Source organism: Leptodactylus fuscus, chromosome 5 (genome assembly GCF_031893055.1).
Source record: "Leptodactylus fuscus isolate aLepFus1 chromosome 5, aLepFus1.hap2, whole genome shotgun sequence".
NCBI classification, from domain to species: domain Eukaryota; kingdom Metazoa; phylum Chordata; class Amphibia; order Anura; family Leptodactylidae; genus Leptodactylus; species Leptodactylus fuscus.
In genome coordinates, this window is record NC_134269.1 from 210,195,193 (window position 1) to 210,212,781 (window position 17,589).

A 17,589-nucleotide genomic window follows, 5' to 3' on the forward strand; every position below is an offset into this window, starting at 1 on the left:
CTTCTGGATACAGCGAGGTTGTCCTGGGTGCTGTCCTGGGGAGACAAAAGATATGCCCTGGTCTCAACTCTATCAGCATCCTTCATATGCAAATAGAGTTGACTACAATGGGGGAAATGTATTAAGACTGGCGAATTATCAGATTTCCTGTATAACTCACACCAGTTTTCTTGCACGAGTTATAATAAATATGTACGCCCCGCTTCGCCTACATTTGTTGAATGGCGAGGTACAGAATGGAGGATGTGGTGCATTTTCGGCATATGAAAGGGTTGTGGACCAAGGTTGAGCTACATTATCACCCATCCATGATAGAAAACTGGAGTAGATCTGTTGATAAGTTGACTCGATGTCTTTCCTGCCGGCAGCTTGGAATCAGGTGTGGGTGATGTTGTGACGTCACTACATTGTGCCTGCTGCTCGCAATCTTCCACAGTAGACATTGGAGTGGATTCCTGGGGAACGGGTCAAGGTAAGTGTGGGGGTGACAATGAGAGGGTGTTATAATGTGGGGACATTATATTGTATGGGACCTCACGGAAGGAATTATACTGTGTCGGAGCAGCATACTGTATGGGGGCATTATAGCGTGTCAAGGCCACTAAAGGGGTATTATTCTGAATGGGAGTATAAAGGGACTAGGTGGGATTGAATGGGCTAAAGGGGGTATGAGCCAAGTTAAAAGTGTGGCTTATAACTTGTAAATTTTGTCGCAGCACAGATTTCAGTCCCTTGAAGGTTAGGAGGCATGTATATAACAGGATTTCTTACCTTCATCATATGGGGGTCTTGATTCTCGGCTTCACACTGCCTTCTCCGCTTATTAGTGGGGTCCTGTAGTAAAGACTAACCCCACGTCATCACTTGTAAAATTGTGGCATTTTTTGCCACAATTTTTCTTATTTCACAAGTGGACACCTACTGTCAAGGAGTGCTGATTAAAGAAAGTCTACAAATCAAAAAATTCTGGTAGCTGGTAGGAGTTAGACCCCAGGATACTAGCCAGACCCCGACTATAATAGTTGATAGACATTTGATCGGGTGGTCATACTTCAGACCTCCTGAGTCAAATCTTCATCTTTTATGTGTCACTGTGAATGCAGATAATTTCACAGATGTTAATTTTTTTTTTATCAAAAAAACATCTTAACAACCAAAATTTCCTTATAAAATTATAAAATTTATTTAGCAGTAGCATACTACTTTTACAGCTCACGAAATTTCTCTCTCAGCTACTTTAATCACTATTTACAGACTCTGTCTCCTCCCAAACCTTAAACTAAAAACCTGGTACTTTATGCTATATATATATATAACACTTCAATCCTCATTCTGTGGCGCCCGCCATTGTTCTTTGTTACATAAACTAAAAACGAAATACGGAAAAATAAATTAATAATTGGGGAAAGGTGGTGGACAGGGGCATTCACAGGGTTTTGTTAAGGGGTACAACACAACCCCCTGTCTCCAGCTGCTGCTGATCCGCCGCCAAATCGCTTCCCCGACTGTCACCCGCTGCTACTGCTAAATTTCCCCAGGTTCATACAAGCGCCACCCCTCTCCTGCTGTGCCGGACTTTGACAATGTTGAATAGTATTATCGTCATCATGAGAATACCGACACAACACGAGTGGCAGCGATTGTAGGAGATCTGGAAGGGGTAGTTGATCAGTGCACACTACACTTAGTTTGCGCAGATCTTCTTCATGCCCCTTCTGGATTTACTTGCAAGAGCAGGTGTGCCACTGCTCTCCCTACTGTGCCAAGGCTTTGAAGGAAATTTGAGCTGGCCTGTTGCCGCAGGGGGTGGTTTTAACCATGTGACCGCCAACCCCCTTCATACACAAATGGTGGGGAGACAATCCTGGGAGGCAGAGATGGAAAAGCCAGGAAACGGCTAAGTGGGCCCACTTCTAGTGCAGGCAGTGAGGGGATAAGGAAACAATTAGCCTTAAAATTGGGAGCCAGCAGTGGGGTTGGATGGAGGAACAGTAAAATTAACGGGATCAGTCTGGGAGGAGGTAGACATGACCTCAGGCTTTGGAGTAAAAGGTGTACCCCTTAAACCAGTGACAGATCGGAGGTGGTTGATCAAATCTCCAAGTTCTGGCATGGGGTTTGCAGAGTCAAAAACTGCTGCAGCAGCATAGACATACGACATGAAATCATTTCGGACTCTTGGGTGCATCTGACGACAGCGAGTTGCAATCCCGTATCCGAAAAAGTCGCAGTCATCCTCACCATCAACCTTCCGCATAAGCGACATGGCCTCACTTTCTACCTCCAACTGCCTGTCCATTGCTCGGAGGGATTTCCGACCCCATGGACGTGGTGGAGGTGTGCGGGTAAGGGGAATGGGATGTTCAAGTGGTGAGTTAACTTTTATGGATGCAATTGACGGTGCTTCATCTACATCATCCAGTGATGGTGTGGCCCCCCTTGATGATCCCGCCTGTTCGTCCTCCACTATTCTTTCCTCTATGTCTTCTGAGATTGGTACTGGAGAGGACTCCCTTTTAAACTGTGGATGCTGCTCTTGTGCAACAGGTGGCGTCTCACGGCTTTCCTTTGAATGAAAATTGCCTCCAGATCTGTAGAAATAAATATAATTACTATATATAGTACAAAACGCTGGAAACTGAAGATCTAAAGATTTTTATGCTTACGGGCGAAGGCTCCTGTTGGGTAGGAGAAACAGCAACTCTTCGAAAAATGGACACTTAGGATAAGGATAGAGTGAGGATCCATCTCTTTCTGATGTACGGAGAAATTTGAAGAACCGGTCTCGCACAGTCTTCCACCGATTTTTGATGTCCCTCTCTATAATGGAAAAAAAAAGTTAAATCTTTATACATCATATTTATCAGTATGGCACCATGACAGTATAAGGTCAGGATACTCCTCCAAAAACATTGCATTGGTGTCTGATCACTCTAGTTCAATCTCCAGTCGTAACCCTATGTTGATTGTCGATGGAGTCTTCTCAAAGGATCCATTCTTTGGCCAATTTGACCAATTATGTTTGAATGGAACCACAATGTACACAGCTATGGAAAAATGGTGCAACATGTATTATAAATGCCTCCTTACAAGACATCTCAGGTCGGCAGGTTTTGCCATGAAATCTGCTTAACACCCAGATAGCCTGAAAGGGGTCATCCACTACCCCTACACTGGGGTTAGGAAGTCTCCTGATAGTAATGGGCAGAAACACTACAACTCCTATTAATGCTGTGACTCATGCAGGGAGCTTTATAAGGTGATGTGAGAGCCTGAGGTGAAAAACCAAAGGGTCTATTCACACGGAGGAAAATGGTGAGGAATTTGGTGTGGAATTTCAGCACTGAAAAAAAAGCCTCCCATTGACTTCAATGGGTTCCTTTTTCTTCCGTGTGAATGGACCCAAAGAAAGAAAGCCACAACTCACAGGAATCTTCTGCCTTCTCTTTTGATGTTCTAACACCATGAATAAGAAAGAGTAGAGTCCCACTCTCATGGCCGCCACAACATCAAAGGAGGAGCTAAAAGGGTTGACTAGTCTATCTGACAAAAATTAAAGCATCACAGACTCTCAATGTCTATAGTGATAAGATGACCTTCCGTTGACAGCATTTTCTCCTGATGCATCAAAACGCATGCACACTTGGTTCGGCCAAGCGTGCATATGTTGTGAAAGGGGAAGGGTGAAGAAAGTTGCTGTCTGACATCTCTAGCTTCAGTTGATCTCCTGCCACAACTAAAGGAACAAGTGCTGAAAGTCTGTGTGCTCCCCTCCCACATTGTAATGGCGGAGTTCACACTTCTGTATGAGAACCTGCACACCAGAGTTTGATTCTAAAAGTGGTGAGATCAGCAATATTAAAATGCATAGGTGTCATATAATCCTTGCCTGTAGGCTCCTGCAAAATGTAATAACGCCAATGGCATATTGTAAAATATAGCAAACGCTACCTGTAACCTGATACCTGGAATTAGTGGTATTTAGGCCAAAAATGCTTCAAACACCAAGACTCAGAATTCTCCCTATGCTCAGTTCATGCAGACTAAAGCTGGCCATACAGTTGCGTAACTAAAGTCTTGTGGGCCCCGATACAATCTTTTGTCCGGGTCCCCCTATCTCATCCCTACAGCAAATTCTTGACAGTGATGGTTACAGTGCTAAGGAGTTTAATTAACCTTAGTGTGGTTAGGCTGATCTGTGGGTCTCCTTGACTTATGAGCCACATGGAAACTGCAATCTCAATACTGATGCCACTGCTTATGGGCCCCCTAAGGCTCTTGGGCCCTGGTGCGACTGCACCCTCTGCACTCCCTCAAGTTATGCTCCTGTGGCCATATACTTTATGCAAACCATAATGTGTCTGACACTTATCTTGCTTGAGTTCCCCAAATACGACTTCCTCATACACAGGCATGGGGAACTCACCAGTGACTTGTCTACTCAGAACAAAAAGATTGATTATCTCAAGTCGCTCAGATCTTATCTCACCCAACATCTGCCATTGGGGGGAGAGTCAGGAGGCCCCCATACACTTAGTGTCAGGCTGGCCCTCTGGTGGGCTCAGGCACTAACATACTAAGGGTAAGTTCACACGGGGTTTTTTGGTCAGGATTTTGAGGCCATATTCGCCTCAAAATCCTGACCAAAAAGACTGCTCCCATTGAAATCAATGGGAGTGAGATGCTCATTTCGCCTCGTGATTCGGTCTGAAGACACTTCCTCCTCTCGACTAGGCCTAATGGTTCAGCAGAACACTGAAGGGTACTATGTAGAGATGAGAGAGTACTGTTCGGATCAGCCGATCCGAACAGCACGCTCGCATAGAAATGAATGGACGTAGCCGGCACGCGGGGGGTTAAGCGGCCGGCCGCCGTCAAAGCGGAAGTACCAGGTGCATCCATTCATTTCTTTGGAGCGTGCTGTTCGGATCGGCTGATCCGAACAGTACTCACTCATCTCTAGTACTATGCTCTATTTACTAGAGCTTGTTGTAGGCTGTGCCTCAGAACCATTTTATCTGTTGGTCCCAAGGAACCTCATTCGAACACTACACTCGGGAGTTGCAATATGTATCTGTTCTCTTTTATTACTACGATGTGTATTACAGCTTAAAGGGCTTGTTCAGCCCCAAATCGTGTTTCCATACTGATGACCTGTCCTCAGGATAGGTCATGAATATGTAATCTGTCAAGGTCCGACATACAGACCGCGCACAGATCATCTGTTCAAGCAGCCCCCGAGTTCCAGAACTGCTAGTGGACGGATGGCACGTACAACATCCACTTTTATTAGGGACCGTTCACATATGGGAATTTGACGCTGATTTGATGATCGACCTTGAAAAAAAAATAAGCATCCCGCTCAATTTTACCCTGGCTGGCTGATTTAACAATGGAATCCGCGGTTCGAGACTCCCTTCTGATAAGGTCTATTCAGTGGCGGAACTGTGATTGGTTCCATTCACTTGAATGGAACTGAGCTCTAAATAGGCCTTGTGACGTTACATGACCTATGAAGCAGAAGCAGCACTTTAAACAACTGAGCTATAGGGGTCCCTGATGTAAGATCCCCCCCCCCCCCATCATTGATAACATATTCCGAAGATAGGTCATCAATTGATAAGTCTGAAAAACCCCTTCAATTCATTGAAAGCTGAAAATTTATCGTTTTCTATCTGTATCCATTTAGATTCTATAGCAATCTGTATACAGCTATTTCCCCTCTATATGTCTATAATCCATTATGTCTGCCATCCAGCTTTCCACTCTGTATGTTGCACCGTCTCTGCATTTTCTGTTCGTCACACATTTTCCTGCCAGATCCACCACAGCAGAAATCCGAGGCTTAGACTCGGATTTATGCCGCGCATGTGCTGTGGGTTTGCCTCAAATACACGCAGGGATTAATCCTTTTGTCATTCAGCGGAGCTAATCCTCGGCTTCTGCTTGCTGAATCCGCACAAAATAAGTATCAGGCAGTGTTTTTTCCTGAAGGTATTTTTCTGCCGCCCCTAAAAAAAAAATCCATATGGAAATTCTCTGCGGCGTTCACCCGTTCACATGCATAGGATATGGTTTGCTGTGGGATTCGACACGGATTCCTGCACTGAAATGTGTGTCAAATCCAAAGCCGTGACATGTGCAGCACTGAAAGGGTCTGTCGCTTTGATGGTGAGGAGCTGCTGGTGCCTGCCAAAATGTATTGGTGGGGGAGGGGAATTTCTAAGCCATTGCTTCTTTTCCATAAGCAGCCCATATAGCATCAGGTTAGCCTATTAGGGTACCAGAAGAATCTCTGGTGGGTTCAGTCTCTAACACAATAATGGTCCAGCAGAAAACACCCAAATTTAAAGGGCACTATGGTCTATTTCATAGGGTTTATTGAAGGGTGGGGTCCTAAAATCATTTTAGCTGGTGGGACCAATGACCCTCAGGCCAGGACTGAGCCCACACAGATTAGATGATGGTTGTCTGAACAATAATCTAATATTTCTACCCAACTATCCACCAATTACAGGGAGGAAAAGGATTTCAACTGCCCCATCCTGTTACCTGACAGCGACTTCCTCCCCCTTGCACTGCGGAGTCAAGCCGAGTATACATGTATATACGCGAATCGGGTAAGATGGATGTTGGTCAAACTATATCCTTAGAATAGAGCATCAATATCCGATCAGTGAGTATCCAACACTCGGCATCCCCACCGCTTACCAAGCACAGCGCTGTACATTGTACAGTGGCCGTGCTTGGTATTGCAGCTCAGCCCCATTCACTTGAATGGGACAGTGCTGCAAACAGGTCATGTGACATATGAATGTGACATCACGCGGCCAGTGAGGCAGAAGCAGAATGTCATCAGATCTGTGAGGTTCCCCAGGGGGCAGATTCCAACCAATATAACATCCTAAGGATATGCCATTAATATTTTAGTCTTGGAAAAAAACCCTTTTATGCAAAGACTTGGAGCGGCCGAATATATCACAACTTCTACAGGGTTCCTGGAAACCCCAAAGAGAAGAGCAGATGATCTCTGAACCAGATGCAGGCTGGGAAAGGCAGACATAATATGGATTGTATGTTGGGCCTAAGGGATTCCCCAATATTCACCCTTTACCTTTTACTGGAATTCTCCTCAAATTACCTAAAGGGTCCATTCACACGGAGGAAAATGGTGAGGATCTTGGTGTGGAATTTTCCACGCTGAAAAAAAAAGACTCCCATTGGTTTCAATGGGTTCTGCTAGCTTTTTTTCCACTAGTGGAAAATTCCACACCAAATTCCTCACCATTTTCCTTCGTGTGAATGGACTCTTAGGAATTCCCATTTTCACTCCCATATAAGTAGGAGTATATGGACTTCTCTGCAGGGAATCCCCAGATCATTAACCTTAGTCTTTGTTAGTGAGCACTAGTGTGAACAGAGCCGAAGACAATAGTCACATACACAAGCAGGGGAGGTAACTACAAAGACAGGAGCAAACTCCGTAGAGGACTATGGTGCCAAATGGACTTCAATACCGAAGTACAGGAAGATAGGGGAAAGGTCCTCAATAAGCATGTGACTGCTGGGCATAGGCCAGAGAGGGGGGCATTAGTGCACAATGACAATATGGGGGTGGCCATCTTGCCTGAACTTCTCCTCTGCTCTGTTAACAGCATTTAGTGGCATGCTTTACAGCATAGTCATGGCTATAAGCATTGAGGGCCCCTTCACACGGCGTAAGCACACCGCTCATTTAGACACGTATACGAGCGCGACGCTTCAAAACAGAGCCCATTGATTTCAATGGGAAGCACGCGTATATCGGCATATACGCGCGCTTCCCATTGAAATCAATGGGCTCTGTTTTACGTCGTGTGAAGGGGCCCTAAAAGTCTGGAGCTGACTCTTTCCCTTTCTAGACATGTTCTGTGTAGAAAGGGGAAGTGATGGGTCAGTGGTGTTATCTATAGAGGTGTTAACTTCTATTGCAATACTATCTGTGATGTAAGTGAGGTTACTGATGCAAAGAAAGGTAGAGCAACAGGGTAGAGGAGTCTGTAAACCAGAGAATTATCAGGCATTGGGACCCCATGACACATGGCTGCAAGGTAGATGGTGGCCTGGCGTTGGGTTAACAACCATGTCATGCGCAATCGGTCTTTATAGTTGCTGATTTTAAGCAGTCTACTTATTGTTCAGGCCAATACTTCAGACCATGCTGTCATAGATGGTGAACGGAGAGGAACATCCTGTGGTTTACCTAACCCAAAAACTATCATCAGAAGAGAAAAAAAAGTCAATCCTATCTATACCATGACCATTTAGGGTGGTCTCAGGCCATACCCCCGAAATCCCAGAGTAAATATATGGAGAATATGTAGTAGGTATAAGGTAGAACAAATAGGTCTGGAAAAAAATCATCAGAATGCGGATGCTCTCTCTGGGGCCTGCAGCCACATAGGAGGGAGTGTCCAGCCCTGCGGCCTGGAGCAAGAGAGGAGGGGGATGTGGGTTGGGGGGGGATGGTCTGGCAGGGGATAGCATATCCCTAAACAGCTCTCAAAGGTTAATCTGGTGGCAGGGTGGTTATAAGAACACCTAGTTTTGTTTGTAGGGGTGATTATGTAACATACTGGGACGGCAGGGTAGATACATAATGAACGCAGGAGGAAAACTGGAGTGCCGAAGCACAAATTGTGCTTTACTATACAGGCTTAGGTCTTCTCTTGGAGAGCTACAACACATAACCAAACTATAGCTTCAACTATAACTATGTATATGGGTCGGGTGTGGCAAATCAATCCATTCAGGTATCAAAGAGTCCATTCACACGGTGGAAAATGGTGAGGAATTTGGTGTGGAATTTCAGCGCTGAAAAAAAAGCCTCCTATTGACATCAATGGGTTCTTTTTATGGCTGTCAGAACAAGGAACCCATTGAAGTCAATGGGAGGCTTTTTTTTCAGCGTTGAAATTCCACACCAAATTCCTCACTATTTTCCTGCGTGTGAATGGACCCAAATAATATCCAATAGTGGTCGGCTCTCTGAGGACACCGTTTCCTGCACCTGGGCATATCTTTGGGTCTTTACTAAACTCTCCCACAGTTTTCGACTCAGTACCATCTCCTAACCTACTTTTTGACGCAACTTGGTGTCCCTCACCTCTACATTCTGTCTAACATCTATCCGACTCCCCAAGTAGCTGAACTCCCACTGTTTGACGATGGCACCCTGGGCTTATTTCCACGTAGACCACGTAGACATTCAGGAGGGCTAACATACAATATCCCTAGGGCAAGCGTGCTACAACAAAAACATAATATAATCGGTTATTGCTGCGGTGTCGGACACAATATACTTAAAATGCTACCATAAAAATACGTAAACAGCAAAATACGACATGACGTCCCACGATTATACAACTATATACCACCAAAGGCTGACAGCTGACCCTGTGAGAGTCTGAACTTGCCCTAGCCGTGCCTCTTAATACCCCAAACTAGTACATGACTGTGTTTACACGCTACAGCTGCACTGCTCTTCACAGTCGATCGATACAGTGATGTCAGCCGACCCCGACGGTGTGAGCAGGCGACGCTGACTGATCCCTTTAGGGGACGAATAATGAGAGATACGAAAGAATACTGACCGATAACTCCCTGCTGGGACTGTGTAAGCCTGCTCCAATCCGGGTACAGCGCCTTGCAGATCTGAGTCCACGCTGTATTCCTACGATGACGGTCAGTGTACCCGGTGTTGCTCTTATCCCACAGAGACGGGCGGGCTTCGACCTGAAAAAAAAAAAATACACAAAAAAGGGTTTTCAAAAATAATTTCAAGGCAAAGGACTAACTTTATCAGCAGCGAGACTTAGGATACATGCAGATCTAGACAACATCTACATGCAGCAAAATGGGAAGACTTCTAGACACGTCTACAAGGAAAGACTACATTGTGGTGGTCACCTTTTAGGACATTTACCTCGCAGATCAAGGCTGCAACATCTAGATCCATCCTCCGGTAGACCATGGCTGCTGAGGGGATGCTTCCTCACTCCTTCACAGGCAGTAGAAAATGTCTCTCCTTCCAGTTCCTGGCCTGCAGATTAACTCTCCTCCGGAAGGACGAAAACTGTCTCCATAGTGCCATCTATAGGCGGAGACCCTGCAAGTCAATGCCTGACCCAGAGCTTCAAAACGTGACTAAGGACATTTAACCGAAGCGGAAACACTCATATGTAGATAGCGGATTCGGGTTCATTGAAAGTATCTTTATATATTATATAGTGCGTGTACCATAGGCCATATATGACATGTACACATTGTAGTGCAAGGGCGTAACCTTAACCCCTTCCAGCAGCAGGTATTTTCCATTTTTGGTTTTCATTTTTTCCGCTCCCCCTTCCCAGAGCCATCCCTATTTTTCTTTCCGTTAACATAGCCATTGGAGGGCTTGGTGTTTTGTTTTGCTTTTTTTTGAATACTTTCAAATGGATCCATTTAACCCCTTAGTGAAAGGCTTGTTTTGGCCCTTATTGACCAAACCATTTTTTTTTTGCGTTCTTCTATCGTCCTGTACCAAGAGCCATACCTTTTTTTATTCTTTTATCAGTGTATCTGTGTGAGGGATTGTTTATTTCAGGATAAGTTATAGTGTTTAATGTCGCTATTTTGGAGTACACATAAAACTTTAATTAAAGCTGTGTAAGCGGCCATTTTCTTGTGGCCTGTGGGTGTGCGCAGTCGGCTCTGCCCGAGGCCTGGAAGTTTGAACCCAGCTCCAGAAGAAGACGTGCCAAGACGCCGTTCCTGAAGAAGATGGAGGCGGCGCTGGAGATTTCTCTCGCAGCATTGTGGACGCCCCCAGTGCTGTTTGAGCGCTGGGGCCCGCCCCCAGTGCTGCGAGAGAACTCATTTGTATACAGACAAAACCCGGGATTAATACCGAATGGTGGCGCGGAAAAGACATCTAAAGGTAGGAGAGGAATAGCCTTTCTTAAAGAGGACCTTTCACCACTTTTGGGCACATGCAGTGTTATATACTGCCAGAAAGCCGACAGTGCGCTGATTTCAGTGCACTGTCGGCTTTCCCGATCTGTGCCCGGTGTAAAGAGCTTACGGTGCCGGTACCGTAGTGCTCTATGGTCAGAAGGGCGTTTCTGACCATTAGCCAGAGACGTCCTTCTGCCTCGCGGCGCCTATCACACTGTGCTGTGGAGCCGGGAGGAACGCCCCCTCCCGCTCCTGATAATGCTCGTCTATGGACGAGTGCTGTGAGCAGAGGGAGGGGGCGTTCCTCCCCGCTCCACAGCACAGCGCGATTGGCGCCGCAAGGCAGAAGGACGTCTCTGGCTAATGGTCAGAAACGCCCTTCTGACCATAGAGCACTACGGTACCGGCACCGTAAGCTCTTTACACCGGGCACAGATCGGGAAAGCCGACAGTGCGCTGAACTCAGCGCACTGTCGGCTTTCTGGCAGTATATAACACTGCATGTGCCCAAAAGTGGTGAAAGGTCTGAATTCAACGCACTGTCGGCTTTAATATCTGTGCCCCGGGTAAAGAGCTTTCGGTGTGGTACCGTAGCTCTTTACAGTCAGAAGGGCGTTCCTGACAGTCTGTCAGGAACGTCCTTCTCCACAGCAGCGCGTATCGCGCTGTACAGTGTGAGTGGGGAGGAACACCTCCTCCCCTCCTGATAATACTGGTCTATGGACAAGTACTGACTCCTCACTTTTCAAAAAAGACCCAAAATACATAAAATGTGCCTTCTATTCATAATGTCCCCTTATGAATGCGGATTTATGCCCCACAGTGGCGCTTGCAACCTCAATTATGCCTTACTGTGGCACAATAGACTGTGAGGCATAATAGAGGTTGCAGGGGCATAATACAGGTTGGGAAGGCCACTGTGGGGCATAAGAGGTTGGGTGGGCCTCTGTGGGGCATAATAGAGGTTGCAGGGGCCACTGTGGGGCATAATAGAAGTTGCAGGGGCCGCTGTGGGGCATAATAGAGGTTGCAGCGGCCACTGTGGGGCATCATAGAGGTTGTAGGGGTCATTGTGGGGCATAATAGAAGTTGCAGGGGCCACAGTGGCCCACCTGAGTCCAAAAACACCCACCCTACAAATCTATTAAAATATTTTTCCATACGGTAAATGCTGTAGAAGGAAAAAAAGTGCCAAACCATCGTTTTTTCACGGTTTCGTCACTGATAAAATTTTAATAAAAAGTGATCAAAGCAATAGCAATTCCCCAAAATTGTATAACTAAAACCTACAGTAGACCTGGCCCAACAAAAAAAGACAACCTGTGCTTCCCTGCACACGGAAGTATAAAAAAGTTACGGGTGTTAGAATATGGCGACTTTAAGAAAAAAAAATGTTTTTGCACACTTTTAGATTTTGGTTAAGGGGTTAAAATGTAAATAAAACCATGTAAATTTAGTATCCCTGGAATCGCTCCGAAACATAGAATACAGATGGCATGTCATTTTGGTTGCACAGTGAACGCTGTAAAAACAATGAAAGTCGCACAAATTAATTATTTCTTCAAAACCATCCCTTTCTGAATTTTTTTCCAGCTTCCCAGTACATTGTAGAGAATAATTAATGGTGGCATCATGAAGAACAATTTGTCCTGCAAACATTAAGATCTCATATGGCTCTGAGAACAGAAAAATAAAAAAGGTATGTGGTTTGGAAGGTGGGGGAGTCAAAATCGAAAAAATTTGGCCTCAGTGGTCACGTTGGGGTGTGATGATGTCATTACGCCGGCGCGCCCCATGTGACCTCTTGGGCCAATCGAAAGGTCACCAGTGAGACCTGGGCACGTGACCTCAGAAACCGGCCAGAAGAACCCCGGAGTGGATGGTGAGCCCAGGACAGGTGAGTCTAATTTTTTATTTTTAATCATCTACCCAGGGCTGACATTAACTGGAAAGGGGCCCGATGGGGCCCCTTTCTGTTCACATGTATAGTGGTTGGGGAAAGCCTGGTTCCCCAACCATTATCATGGTGGTACGGGGTTCCTGCTATTTCAGCTGGCCGCGGGCCCCGTACCCCTCAGGTCGCAGTCGCATCCACTACGACCATGATCGTTACACCACTGATTCTGACTAATCCCATCCACACAATGCAGGAAAATATCTGCATCGGAAATGCTGCAATATCAAAAAACATTGTGTTTTTGGAAATCGCAGCTTGTCGATTATATCTATGGAAACGCTGGTGGTTCCCTATAGATATAATTGAAAACTGTAGACTTTCTGTGAAAAGCGCTGTGGGAATAATACAATGAGTTTCAACCGCAGTTTTTCCCGCAGCGCTTTTTGACTGTGGCTCGCTATGTGGGGCCTTAGCTTAAAGATGTGATGACAGGTGAATGGGCCACATCTGAGCGCTAAACTGCTGAAGGGCACAGACCACCACGAGAGTGTGCCGGAGTGTAGTTGTTGGCCTGACACTGCATATTGTATGTACTGGGCAGTCCCGGGCAGTGCCCCCTGTTTAGCCCACTGAGAAATAAGATTGCCATTGTTATCACCCTTGTAGGGCTGCTCTTGGGGAGAACCGCAACCGTGATCTCTCCAGGAGAGTGTGTCTAGAGGAGCCACATAACCAGGTGAACTCCCCATAAGTGTATTGCTTTGCAGTTGCTGTATATGTTGCTGCTATCACTCTTGGCAAGTAAAGCATACCTCCCAACCATCCTGGATTCTGCGGGACAGTCCCGGATTGTGAGTCCCGTTTGGCAGGAGGTATGTCCTGGATTCAACTCATTTGTGTCCGGAGAGGACGCTGATGATTTGAATACATTGGTGAAGCAGGAGTGGACACAGCCCCTGCCTCACCCATACCTCCCAACTTTTGAAGAACCGAAAGAGGGACAAAATGTGCGGTGAGTGTAGCGCACTGCGGCAAATTTAGCCCCGCCCACTTTTTGTGTTGACTTCGCCCACTCATTAATTTTTCGTGTGCCCGCACACAGTATAATCCTCCTACAGTCACCCGTAAATTATATGTCCCCCCTCTATCTCTCCCCCAGTTTCATATACACCCTTCATCTGTCCCCAGTTTCATGTCCCCCTTCCATCTCTGCCCCCAGATTCATGTCCCCACATCTCTGCCCCCAGTTTCATGTCCCTCCATCTCTGCCCCCAGATTCATGTCCCTCCATCTCTGCCCCCAGATTCATGTCCCCCATCTCTGCCCCCAGATTCATGTCCCTCCATCTCTGCTCCCAGATTCATGTCTCCATATCTCTGCCCCCAGATTCATGTCCCCCATCTCTTCCCCCAGATTCATGTCCCCCATCTCTGCCCCCAGATTCATGTCTCCACATCTCTGCCCCCAGATTCATGTCCCCCCATCTCTGCCCCCAGTTTCATGTCCCCCCTCCATCTCTGCCCCCAGATTCATGTTCGAACATCTCTGCCCCCAGATTCATGTCCCCACATCTCTGCCCCCAGATTCATGTTCCCACATCTCGGCCCCCAGATTCATGTCCCCCCATCTCTGCCCCCAGATTCATGTCCCTCCATCTCTGCCCCTAGATTCATGTCCCCCATCTCTGCCCCCTGATTCATGTCCCTCCATCTCTGCCCCCAGATTCATGTCTCCATATCTCTGCCCCCAGATTCATGTCCCCCATCTCTGCCCCCAGATTCATGCCCCCCCATCTCTGCCCCCAGATTCATGTCCCCCATCTCTGCCCCCAGATTCATGTCTCCACATCTCTGCCCCCAGTGTCATGTCCCCACATCTCTGCCCCCAGTGTCATGTCCCCACATTTCTGCCTCCAGTGTCATGCCGTCCCCTCCTTCATCTGCCCCCAGTTTCACGTTCCGCCTCAGTACACATTACACTTACCTTCTCCTTTGCTCCCTCGCCGCTCTCTGTGCGCCTCTCTCTCTCTCGCTGACACAGTTGTAGACGCGATGTGACGTCATCACATCATATCTACACAGCCAGTAGCCGGTGGCAGCGGCGAAGGAAGGGAAGAGACTGCAGAGTGCATAGCAGGGGAGCGAGGAGAGGTGAGTATCAGTGTTTTTTTTTCTGTTAAACGTTAGCAGATGAAGAGGAGCATTAAACTGTGGGGGCGTGTGGAGGGAGGACAATCTGGAGGGGCATATGAAGAGGGACATTAAAATAAAGACAGTATACAGTAAAATGGGGACAACTGGAGAAGGACATTAAACTGGGGGCAACTAGAGGGGGAATTAACCTGGGGGCAGCTAGAGAGGGACATTAATGGGTGAAGCAATCTCAGGTTCAAGTCCCCTTGTGGGACAGTAAAAAAATTGATTACATATTGTAATAATAATAATAATAAAGAAATATTTTTTTCTTTTAATACAAAATATATAACCATATTAGGTATCACCATGTACAAGCCCGCACTATCCAAAAAGAACGCTATTTAAAATAAAACATTATTAAAAAGTTGTGCAAACCAGAAAATGGTGCCTATAGAAACTACAACTTGTCCTGCAAAGAAAAAAATAAAAATAGTCGTAACATAGATCCATCAACAAAAAAGTAAAAAAGCTATGGCCGCCTGAATACAGCGCCCCCTGGCAAATTGTTTAATATTGCAAAATGGCATCCTATTAAGTAAAAGCGATATCAATGTGGTGTCGTAGTCATCGTAACGACCCGCCAAAGTTATCGTGCGATTTCTAATGCAGAGTGTACGCCATAAAAATAATAATAATGACAGAATTGTAGTTTTTATTCACACGGACCCCAATATGTACCCCAAAAAGGTGCCCCTGCTTTGCCTTTCCATAACACTATACAGAGCTATAAATACCTGCAGTTCATTTGACTACCACCAGGGGGCACTACGGCCTAATAAATGATGAAAGGAATGATCTACTTGCTATCTACTAAGCCTATTAGTCTATGTGAATAGATTTGGTTAGCTTTATGAGGTTCATACAATGCGGGCACCACACTGGGTAGGTTATCTGGGCCCCCCACCACTAGGCTGTATGGTTGACAATGTAATGTCTAGGGGGCTTTTTGATCCTTGTCCCAGGGGGTGTCAGGTTTGATTGTCTTGGCCTCATCCTATTGTGTCTCCTGAGATAAGTGGTGTATTCTGCAGCCGCTTATCTCCCCATAGATCTGGCCTGAATACAGCCCATCTTGTGGGCTCATACTGAATGGCGGTGTGACCTCCTGAATATGGAGGATGAGCCCAGGCATTTTATGGGGTAACAGATGAATGGGGGGCACTCTGGTATAATGGAACAGCTTATGGGGCAGCTTCAGAACAGATACTAATAATGGCGGCACAGTTTCCTAGGACACGTGTGCATTATTACGGGGGAGAAATGTAAAATCGTTGAGGGTCTCCTTGCTGGGCCCCAAAGTGATCAGGGGGGCCCTGGGTGCCTTGTGTGAATGGAGCATTGGGGACCATGTGTGGTCACTTATATAGGACTGACAGAGCTAGCCGATGTATAGCGCTATAAAAACAGAGAGGATCCCATGATTTGGTGGTCCCAGCGGTCGGCCCCTCCGCTGATCAGACACTTATGCCCTGTCCTGTGTATGGAGGGCATATGGCATTAGTGGACAAGCCCTTTAACACAGCAGCTGGGAGAATCCATACAAAGGGGACTATTATCGGGGCACGATGGAGCGGTGTTGGGGAGTAGAGATGAGCAAATAGTGTTCAATCAAATACCTCCCTTTGCATAGTTATTGGTGTACTCGGTCGAATATCACGCGGTAAATATTCAAATCTCCTCCCACCTTCCTTGGCGCACTCTTGGACCTGTGCCGCACTACTACCCCCAGTGTGCACTATGGGGGCGCTGTCACTGCCGCTCATGTCGCATGTCACACATTGTTACTATTCCTACTGTCACATCTGATTATTATCACCACTACTATTATTACTCCTGTCACATATGACTATTACTACTATTACTATTCCTGTCACACTCGGCTCCTCAGCTTGTAGTTCTCTCTCTTCTATACAGTGGGCGGGGTTATATTATATGGCTTTGCCTGACTGGGCGTGGCTTGGTTGCTTTGATTGACTGCTTACAATCCTTAGATCCCTGCTGTGGGCGGGGCATAGGCTCTGTTCCCGCTGTGTGGGTGTGGCTTCTTAGCTTTCTCCCCCATATTGTGGGCGTGGCTCCTCCGCTGTGATGGGCAGATTGTTATCCTTTGCTCCCAGCTGTGGGCGGTAATGGTTTGCGGCAGCGCCACCTACCGGGCAGACCTTGGAGTCAGCTCCCGGGGACGCGCACTCTCATTCAGGTGTCCGGGGCTGTAGACGCCGGAGGACATGGACTGTGGACGGGGCCGGTGCTGAGCGCGGCAGGCCCGGGATATAGACACCGAGCACTCGCGGGGAGCCAGGATGAGCGGGGGCAGCTCTGCTTCGGGATCGGCCGCCCCTCCTTGTCGCTTCGCCCATTACTTCGTGATCTGCGGGACGGATGCGGACAGCGGGCTGGAGCCTGATGAGCTGGCCGGTAAGAGGGGCGAGGGGTACGGCGAGGATGCTGCGGGGATGGAGACCTCCAGGGGGCAGAGACATGGCCATCTGTACTGGGGAACCAGGCAGAGGAAGGGTGTCC

At 46.9% G+C, this 17,589-nt stretch overlaps 2 protein-coding genes across 7 annotated transcripts in view; one reads left to right on the plus strand and one right to left on the minus strand.

Annotated features, from left to right (window-relative positions):
• Positions 1 to 1,166: 1,166 nt before the first annotated feature.
• LOC142204008 (uncharacterized) lies at positions 1,167 to 10,075 on the minus strand. The gene is made up of 4 exons (XM_075275184.1): positions 9,965 to 10,075; positions 9,633 to 9,774; positions 2,667 to 2,820; positions 1,167 to 2,591 (listed from the first exon to the last, which is right to left on the minus strand). Exons 1-4 carry the CDS (start codon positions 10,010 to 10,012, stop codon positions 1,952 to 1,954), a joined length of 984 nt encoding a protein of 327 aa, XP_075131285.1. The 5' UTR covers positions 10,013 to 10,075; the 3' UTR covers positions 1,167 to 1,951.
• A 7,141-nt stretch (positions 10,076 to 17,216) lies between these two features.
• The window catches only part of DENND5B (DENN domain containing 5B), a 67,925-nt gene continuing 67,552 nt past the window's right edge, over positions 17,217 to 17,589 (plus strand). For all 6 annotated transcript variants that reach the window (XM_075275196.1, XM_075275199.1, XM_075275197.1 and 3 more), the window contains exon 1: positions 17,217 to 17,484. In XM_075275196.1, coding sequence (XP_075131297.1) covers positions 17,370 to 17,484 — 115 coding nt within the window. In that variant the 5' untranslated portion in view covers positions 17,217 to 17,369. The remainder of the gene's footprint in view (positions 17,485 to 17,589) is intronic.